The 9,710-nt window shown below is 51.5% G+C and overlaps 1 protein-coding gene across 1 annotated transcript; it reads left to right on the forward strand.

The window, feature by feature from the left end:
• The first annotated feature begins 2,018 nt into the window (after nt 1–2,018).
• On the forward strand, nt 2,019–6,698 carry LOC147116832 (zona pellucida sperm-binding protein 4-like). The gene is made up of 9 exons (XM_085987242.1): nt 2,019–2,271; nt 2,811–2,989; nt 3,147–3,244; nt 3,320–3,453; nt 3,538–3,727; nt 3,971–4,118; nt 4,270–4,342; nt 4,969–5,082; nt 5,155–6,698. The coding sequence occupies exons 1-9, from the start codon at nt 2,049–2,051 to the stop codon at nt 5,304–5,306; spliced, it is 1,311 nt and encodes a 436-aa protein (XP_085843368.1). The 5' UTR covers nt 2,019–2,048; the 3' UTR covers nt 5,307–6,698.
• The last annotated feature ends 3,012 nt before the right edge of the window (nt 6,699–9,710 follow it).

A 9,710-nucleotide genomic window follows, 5' to 3' on the forward strand; every position in this document is an offset into this window, starting at 1 on the left:
ATTGAGCTGCCAGTCCTGACCCTCCCTCAGCCATGTCTCCGTGATAGCAACAATATCGTACTCCCATGTGTTCAACAACAACTTCAGTTCATCCACCTTATTTGCAAGACTCCTTGCATTAAAATAAAGGCCTTCCAGCCCTGCCATATTCTCTTTTGCCTTCACATATTTGCTCTGCCTTCCCAGCTGACTTGTTTTTCCCTCTGTATTTGGCCATAAATCACCCCCTACTATAGCTCCACTCTGTACCCCAACCCCCTGCCAAGTTAGTTTAAACCCTCCCCAGCAGTGCTAGCAAACCTCCCCGCAAGGATATTGGTTCCCCTCTGGTTCAGGTGTAAACCGTCCGACTTGTACAAGTCCCACCTTTCCCAGAAGCAGACCCAGTGATCCAGGAAACTAAAGCCCTCCCCCCTGCACCATCCCTTTAGCCACGCATTCATCTGTTCTATCTTCCTATTCCTATACTTACTAGCACGTGGCACCGGGAGTAATCCAGAGATTACAACCTTTGAGGTCCTGCTCCTTAATCCTTCACCTAGCTCCCTAAATTCTTGCTGCAGGACCTCATCCCTCTTTTTACCTATGTCGTTGGTACCAATGTGGACCACGACCACTGGCTGTTCACCCTCCCCCTCCAGAATGCCCTGCAGCCGCTCAGTGACATCCTTGACCCTGGCACCAGGGAGGCAACAAACCATCCTGGATTCACGTCTACGGCCACAGAAACGCCTATCTGTTCCCCTTACTATAGAATCCCCGACCACTATTGCTCTCCCACTCTTTTTCCCCCCTTCCTGGGCAGCAGGAGCACCCCCAGTGCCAGGAAGTTGGCTGCTGCTGCCTTCCCCTTGGAGCAGAGAAAATTGAGAGGAGATTTGATAGAGGTGTTCAAATCCATGAGGGGTGTGGACAGAGTAGATAGAGAGAAACTGTTCCCATTGGCAGAAGGGTGGAGAACCGGAGGACAGAGATTTAAGGTGATTGGCAAAAGAACCAAAGGCCACGTAAGAAAGACTTTTTTACGCAGCGAGTGGTTAAGATTTGGAATGTTCTCCCTGAAAGGGTGGTGGAGGCAGATTCAATCACAGCTTTGAAAAGGGAGTTGGATAAGTATCTGAAGGGAAGAAATGTGCAGGGCTACGGGGAAAGGGCGGGGGAGTGGGACTGGGTGAAGTGCTCTTGCAGAGAGCCGGCACGGGCTCGACGGGCCGAATGGCCTCCTTTCCTGCTGTAACCATTCTATGATTCGATGATTCTATGACCATGTGCTGTAACTTTAAAAAAGGTTAAAAGGAAATTGAACAAATTAAATTAAAGTACTGTTCCTTATGGTGATGCAGCACTCCAGTGCCTGCGGTGCCCACCGGTCTCGGAAGGCCTCGAGCGTGCCGGCAGACACCGCGTGCTCCATCTCCAGGGCCACCCAGGGGTGAACGTGGCCGCGGAAGAGAGGTGGGCCAAATGACCCCCTGGACCGCCTGCTGCCTGGACCAGTTAATGGCCACTTTGGCCAGGCCCAGGAGCAGTCCCACGAGGAGGTCCCTGACCCGCCCGCTCCCCTCCGCACTGGGTGGCCGTAGATCAGGAAAGTGGGACTGAAGTGCAGCCAAAAATCGAGGATCAGCCCCTTCAAATAATGGAAGAGGGACTGCAACCTCTCACACTCCATATAAACATGGACAATCTGGGTCTATGGGAACGAGACAAGTTCAGCCTTTCTTTATTGATGAACTGAAACAGAATATAAGGAAAGAAACATGTACCGCCTCTTAAAGAACAGACATTGTATTCAACCGATGTAAATTTAATCATACTTTACAACTTCAAATAAATACACATCCATATTTTGTTAAAAAACACAGTTCCCTCTACTCAAGGAGCAGAAAACACAAGGCCCCAATATCTCCGTGTGCCCCGTGGGAATGCGGGTTCACATGGGGAGCCCGTGGGCCAATGAGACCATTCATTTACTGCCGGTTAAACAGGGGATAAAAAGGGGGAGTCGGCTCTACAGCCTCACTTATCTGGGAGCCTTGCTTGTTAGAATGGAGGGGCTGCGGGTTCTGGGCTTGTTCTTTCTCACAATCTGTTCATCTCAGCCGCCCTCTCTCCTTCTCCCCGCCGATCAATGTTGGCTGTCTCCCAAATTCCGCCAAGACTGCGGGTTTGGGGGAATTGAAGGCAGTGAGTGTGTGCGGAGAGGCTGCTGCTTTGATGCCGGGAGCCGGGATGTGCCGCCGTGTTTCTATTCACTCCACAATCTGCCAGGTGGGTGTATTCTCGGCTCGCCTATATTCTGGGCCAGGGCTTCCCAGGACCAGCCGCAATCCAACTGCACTGGGGATTCCCTGGACAGTATCCTCTCTCTCCTCCTGTCCTGAAACATCAGCTGGAGTCTCCAACCTCTCCAGTCCGGGAGCTGGCGGGTTTAGGAAACGTGTTCAGTTCTACAGTTTGAAAGTCTGATCATTGAGATCCTGACCCAGGATCTCTCCTTCCTTCTCTATGCGACTTGGGACTTCTGATGGTTGAATTGCGCCCCAGGATAGGAGGGCAGAGTGAAGATCAGTCCCTGGCTGGCACTGACCGGACAGGCTGTGGATTTGATGCCGGTCTTGTGTAACCAGTCCAGTAGGGATGGAGTTGGTGACCCGTCTCCATTAGATGGAGAATTGGGGTGTGGACGGGGAGAGAAGGAAACTAGAAGCTGGTGCTGCGCTGGGCGGAGTTTCTCCCCCTCCCGGTAACGGTTCCCTTGCCATTCCCCGTGCAGCAACTAACCGCCTTTCATTGACTCTCTCCTGCAGTGTGCACCAAGGATGGGCGGGTCCTGATCGCCATCTCCAAGGATTTGACGCTGCCTCCTGTAGACCTGACAACGGTCCATCTGAAGGATGGACACGGAGCGGAGTGCAGTCCGACCGTGGCCTCTGCAGACACTGTGCTCTTTCAGTTCGCAGTCACTGAGTGTGGCACTACTCAGCGGGTAGGTATTGTGGGCTGGGAGCCCCATCAATGGCTGTCAGTCGGGTGGGAAAGAGGGGGTCTAAAGGGCAATGGGGGCCCTTAAAGACACTACATGTGATAAGGCAATGGCAGACTTGCTCAATTTCTCTGTAATGATGGTCTTCTGTCTCTTGTAGCTGGACGGGGTGAACGCCGTCTATGAAACGGATGTGTTGGGTCAGTTTGAGATCTTGGATGGAGCTTTGGGATCGGTGACCCGGGACAGCCCCTTCAGGTGAGACTGGGAGCACATGGAGCGGGTAGAGAAGGTGAGGAGCTGAATTCTCCAGCCGTGTCCGTTCTCTTGCAGGCTCCATGTCCAGTGCAGTTACAAGGGGAGCCAGGAGTCTGACCTGCAGGTGAAGCCCAGAGTTTACAGCCTTTCTCCGCCACTGCCTGCCACTGAGGCCGGGATCCTGGTTCTGGAGCTGAGAATAGCGAGAGGTAGCGAGTGCTGCTGATGGTCAGTGTCCAACTTCAGGCTCTCTCTCCAAATAGTGGCCGTCCTTCATCGTCTTCTCTTTCCAGATGGTGGCTACCGGAGCTGGTACGTGGCCAGTGACTACCCGATCCTGAGTGTGCTCCGGGACCCCGTGTTTGTGGAGGTTCGAGTCCTGAACCGGAACGATCCGTCCCTTGTGCTGGTGCTCAATGACTGCTGGGCGACCCCCACCCCCGAGCCGCATTCGGGGCTCCGATGGGACCTCCTGGTGGGCAGGTAAGGCAGCGAGTGAGGGACCTTGGGGCAGGCTGGTGATCGGGGAGGGGGGCGACATGGACTGGGTGAAGGAACGGCCAATAATCAAACCAATCTGAGCTCCAGGTTGACGATTGATGACTTGAATGGACTGGTTTCTTTATCTCGTCTAATCTCGGGACTTTGCTTTGATGTGCCGCTGTAACTCTGTAGTTGGGAGTTCCAGGTGCCCTCTCCATATAACCCGCTCTTTCTCTGTTCCAGGTGCCCCTTTACTGGTGACAATTACAAAACCCGCCTCCTCCCGGTAGACGCCGCTTCCCATTCGCCGTTCCCAACTCACCAGAATCGGTTTGTAGTCAGCACTTTCGCTTTCTGGGACCGAGTTTCGGGCCGGGCTCTGAGCGGGGAGGTGAGTTTCCTTCAGTCTTGCTCTCTTGGTTGAACTTGTTCCCTGGGTCTTGCTCACAGTGAGGAGGCCCCTGTTGACCCTTTGACTGTAGAAGCATGAATCTCCTGACTGGGAGCTGTGGCACTGACCACACCGCACTGTCTCTTTCCAGGTTCACTTCCACTGCAGTGCTGAGGTTTGCTTCCCTTCCACCCGAGAGAACTGCACGGCTCCCTGCAGCCCCAGTAAGTAGCTGGGATCTGACTAGAAACTGAACCCTGATGGGGTGGGTGTGGGGCATCTGGACACTGGGCTCACTCAGCAAGGGCCCAACACTGGGCACAGGAGCGGTGTCCTCAATCTACCCGCTCAACTCTATCCCAGTTAGTCTACAGCAGGATAGCAATCTGGCTCAGGGGCTCTGAGCACATCTTGCACTGGTTCTGAATGGAATCCACCTCTGGCCTTGAACATTGATCCAGCATCCTGCTGTCACCGAGTTTTCCAGGGTGGAAGCGAACCGATATCTGGGGGCGGGGGAGACCTGGGCAATGTGTGTAAGTCCAGTGTAACCGCTGGTCAAACTAGTGCTTAAAACGGGTCTCTTCCCACAGAGACCAGACTGGCCATTGGACCCGTCAACGACTGCAAACTTTGCTGGGTTGAAGTGGATCCTTCTGAGAATAGGGAGTGAATATTATTCTGACAGTGAGGGAACCGTGTTTAACTACAGTCCAATCTCTCTCCGGTACTCACTGCCCGAGGATTTTTGTATTGGGCCATCGGATTGACCATCTGATTTGGGGCTTCAGACAGCTGCACATTGAATCGCCCACCTTGAACTCTTGTCTCCGTCTCTTGTCTCCCCCAGAGAGGCGAAGAAGCGCCGATGACCAGGCTGGGTCCTTGGTGACAGCTGATGGAGCCATCATTTTTCTGGAAGATGAGGAGAGATTGGCAGCTGGGATCCACCAGGAAGAGAAAGGTAAAGGAGGCCCCTGCCACTGTGTTGTGATGGAGTAACTGGTGCCTATCTAACTCTCCCTTCTCCCCACAGATGCTGCTGCTGATTCCCCCTCCCGTGTTCTTCCTGGAGTAGCGGTTGGGGTAGCTCTGCTCTCCGTGGCCCTGTTGGTCGGGACTGTTGCCATATGGAAAATGGACCATCGCCGCAGGGTGGGCTCCGAGTGCAGCTCCATGGAACTGTAGATGTGTCTGTTGGACAATAAACCCCTGTTATACATGAACCCTGGTCTCGTTATGTTCCAAATTCTGGCTGGATTTTACTGTCCTTTCCTGTGTTAATTGGGTATCTGTTTTGAGAATCTATTGGGCCACATCTCACAGCTGCCTCAACAATTGTGCCTCGCAAAAAAATATATATATGTATCTGCCAAATTTGAGTTCCAGAGCAGTTTTGTATTCGTTCCTGGGATGTGGTGTCACTGGCAAGGCCAGTGTTTATTGCCCTTGAGAAGATGGTGGTGAGCTGCTGCCTTGAACTGCTGCAGTCTGTGTGGTGAAGGTAGTCCTACAGCGCTGTTAAGGAGGGAGTTCCAGGACTTTGACCCAGTGACTATGAAGGAATGACAATATATTTCCAAGTCGGGATAGTGTAACTTGGAGGTGGTGGTGTTCCCATGCATTTGCTGCCCTTGTCCTTCAAGATGGAAGAGGTCGCAAGTTTGGGAGGTGCTGTCAAAGTCTTGGCGAGTTGCTGCAGTGCATCTTGTAGATGGTACACACTGCAGCCATGGTACACCAGTTTCAGCCCAATAACCTCTACACTGTCCCATCAGTCTCTTCCAGGTCGAGTATGGCACAAGGCTGTGTACCTTGGACTTGCTGTCCATTTCATGTCCAGTGGATGGGAAATCTGCTTTAAAGCACCCTCTTCAGCATCCTCTACCCTCCTTTCCATTTCCCACACCAGTGTTCCTAGTGGTCTCCCTAAGGGAGGATTGTAGTGCCACCAGGTTTTTGCTGCACCCATTGGGACAGGCTCAAAATCCCTGATCGTTCTCATGGGACCAGTGTAAGTAGTGGAGAGAAGCTACACGCCCCTACACGTGGGCAAGGGGGGAGCTCTTGTGAGAAGCGCAGAGAGAATGCTGTTAATGTACAGACTGTCTGTATGAAATGTGAAAGCTGAGAATTTGACCCTCAGTGTTTGTCCATGTGAAGGGGTATCAGCCTCACTGCTGTGTAATTCAGGAACCAACTCCCTCATAGCTCTGGGGCCGAGTGTCCTGGGCCCCTAAGAGAAAGCTAGGTGCGCAAACTCATTGAGCCCCTGCCCTGCCCGCTGCTCCCTAACCCGTCCACCCCCTCCAGTCTGCTGACCATCCAAGTTACTGCTGGAGCCCCCAGACTGGGGCTACCTGAGGCTGCAGGGTGAAGGACTGATGCTGGTCTCACACTCCCAGTGGCGAACAATAAGGGTCCTTGCAGGAAAGGGGCAGACTTGTATTTCTGTAGCACCTTTCACAATGTCCTAAGTTATTTATGGCCAAGAGAAGTACTTGTACTTTTATTTTTCAAGTGTTGTCACTGTTGAAGTGTAGGTAACGCAGCTGCAAATTTGTGCACAGCAAGCTGCCACACACAGCAATGAGAGAATCTGCTTTCACAATGTAGGTCGAGGGGGGGAAATGTGGGGCCAGCACACCTGGGCGAGCTCCCCTACTTTTGGTTGAAACAGTGCCCTGGGATCTTGTATGCCCACCTGAGAGGGCACCATCAGAGAGATGGCCCCTCCCACAGTGCAGCACCCCCTCAGTACTCCCCTGAAGTGTTAGTCTGGATTATAGGCTTCAGTCTCTGGAGCGGGGCTTGAACCCACAACACTCTGCCTCAGGGGTGAGAGAGCTACTCACTGAACCAAGGCTGACAATAGGGGTACTTGGGACTTGATGGGATTATACCAGGGAAAAGTGTTCCTTTGTTTGTGGTTTTTGAACCTTATAGACTTAATGATAAAACTATTAGCAGATGATTGGTCTGGTACAGCACATTCAAGAAGTTTATTTTGGATTAGTTTAGAGTTACAGTCAGTGTTACACTAAATTATTGCGATGCATCAGTAAATGCAGCTGCTGTTAATGGTCTTTCCAACACAAGCCAATCAGCTGCCTGTGAGAAATCGCACCCCGAGATCTGAAATGAACAAACAAAGAGCATTAGAATTGGCTTCCTCAATTCCAGAAGAAAGAACAGATGTGCAGTGATGCAGGATTTCACCAGCATAGCCCAACATCGCAACCACTGGCTCACTTTTGAAGTATTGACAGTGGTGCAGTTAAACCTGGCAGTTATTGGTGCACAGCAAGATCCCCCAGACAACAATGGGATGTAAAACCAGTTGGTCTGTATTTGTTTTGTGGTAGTGGAGAGCAGAATGTTCCCAATAGTGTCCTTTACCTGAACCATAAATGGAAACTTCAGCTACGGTCTCATCAAAGAGATAGCACCTCCGACAGTGCAGCGCTCCCTCAGTGCTGCCTCTTCCGAAAGTGCAGCACTCCCTCAGTGCTGCCCCTTCCGAAAGTGCAGTGCTCCCTCAGTACTGACTCGCCGACAGGGCGGCGCTCCCTCTGTAGTGACCATCTGACAGTGCGGTGCTCCCTCAGTACTGTACTGGTGTGTTAGCTTGTATTATGGGCTTTCGACTCTGGAGTGGGACTTGAACCCACGACCTTCTGACTGAGGTGCTGAAGACTGAGGCAATCTGATACTTTACCTCTTTGACCAAGCTTTCAGTCCCCCTCCTACTATGATCTTCTTTGGTTCAGTGAACATTGGTTTGATTCTGCACTGAGCCATGGGATGATTCTCTACATTAAAGGCACTATATAAAGGCAAGTTGTTGAATTGGACACAGAGGATAAATGTAATACGATGAACAATAAAAATGGGACGTACCAGAAACGATTCACTTTAACAATGTCCGCTCACTGGGACCTTCGACCCATAGACCTCAACCTCACAAAGGGTCAGAATTTTTCTATTTCCTGGGATGACGATAAACACATATTGACCCTCCATTGCATTGCAGGAAAAAGAAAATGTTTTTATCTCTAAACTGGAGCCGATCGTTCCACATCTGAAAGAGATGAAGTTAAGCACTATTAGCAGTCAAATGCACCTGGAGTTCCAGATTTTTAAGAAAATCCATTCTCGGGCTGTGGGCGTCGCTGGCAAGGCCGGTGTTTATTGGCCGTCCCTTGTCCTGAGAAGGTGGTGGTGGGCCGCCTTCTTGAACCATTGCTGTGCAGTTTGATCCAAACTGAGGGCTCGCTGGGTTACTTCAGAGGGCAGTTAAGAGTCAACCAGAAAAAAAGAAAATACTGCAGCTGCTGGAAATCTGAAATAAAAACAGACAATGCTGGAGATACTCAGCAGGTCAGGCAGCATCTGTGAAGAGAGAAACAGAGTTAACGTTTCAGGTCGATGACCTTTCGTCAGAACTGGAAAAAAGCAGGAAATGGAACAGATTTTTAAGCAAGGGGAGGGGCTGGGAAATGGGGGAGGGGATGAAAGAACAAAAGGGAAGGTCTGTGATTGGATAGAAGGCCGGAGAGGTTAAGAGACATTAAGAGATATTCAAGGCAAGAGGAGATGGTAATGGGGCAGGTTACGAAACAAAGGATGGCTCTAGATGAAGTATAAATTGCGCTGGTAGAGTGAAAGACAGCTGCCATGTGGGAGAGAAGAACAGGAGGCACAAACAAAAAGTGTGGATAATAAATACTTATATGATAGGGGCCGGGGTTATGATCTGAAATTATTGAACTCGATGTTGAGTCCGGAAGGCTGTAAAGTGCCTAATCGAAAGATGAGGTGCTGTTCCTCGAGTTTACGCTGAGCTTCCATGGAACAATGCAAGAGGCCGAGGACAGTGAGGTCTGAGTGGGAATGGGGCGGTGAATTAAAGGGACAGGCGACCGGAAGCTCAGGGTCCCCCTTATGGACTGAACGGAGGTGTTCCCCAATGCGGTCACCCAATCTGCGTTTGGTCTCCCCAATGTAGAGGAGACCACATTGTGAGCAGCGAATACAGTATACTAAATGGCAAGAAGTACAAGTAAATCGCTGTTTCACCTGGAAGGGGTGTTTGGGGCCCTGGACAGTGGGAAGGGCGGAGGTATAATGGGCTAGATTTTCAGTTGCTTGCGCCAGCAGTTAGCGCCTTAAGAGAAGTGATTTTCGGGCGCTATGCGTGTAGCGCCTGGGCGCAGCGCAGTTTGCGCCCCGCCCCAAATTAAGTTGCCCGTTAGCGCCGGCGCAAAGTTTAGCGGCCGCCTGGATGCGCGCGCAGAAAATGACGTCACATCCTCGTGCAACGCCCTTTGGCCGCCCCGAATGCAAACTTCAGTCGGACCGCCCCATTGTGCGGCTGGCGTCCAGAGCGTTTGTAAAATGGAACGCAACTCACTCTGGGGAGCGCAAATTAAAAGGCACTGTGCATGTGTTGTGTGGAAGTCTCCAGTGTGTTGTTGTGACCGGTGTATTTATGGTTTCCTCCTCCTCCTCCTCCTCCTCCTCCTCCTCCTCCCACTTTGCCTTTGAAAAAAACACATGCACCCTTCCCCTTTAAGAGCGCACTGGCACCAG

The sequence above is a fragment of the Somniosus microcephalus genome, chromosome 5 (genome assembly GCF_052327205.1).
Source record: "Somniosus microcephalus isolate GS21.2 chromosome 5, FLI_Smic_1.0, whole genome shotgun sequence".
NCBI classification, from domain to species: Eukaryota; Metazoa; Chordata; class Chondrichthyes; order Squaliformes; family Somniosidae; genus Somniosus; species Somniosus microcephalus.

Coding starts and splice junctions, on each gene's coding strand:
- LOC147116832 (XM_085987242.1), top strand. CDS start 2,049: ATGGAGGGGCTGCGGGTTCTGGGCTTGTTCTTTCTCACAATCTGTTCA. Junction 2,272..2,810: donor TTCACTCCACAATCTGCCAG/GTGGGTGTATTC, acceptor TCTCTCCTGCAG/TGTGCACCAAGGATGGGCGG. Junction 3,245..3,319: donor ACCCGGGACAGCCCCTTCAG/GTGAGACTGGGA, acceptor GTTCTCTTGCAG/GCTCCATGTCCAGTGCAGTT.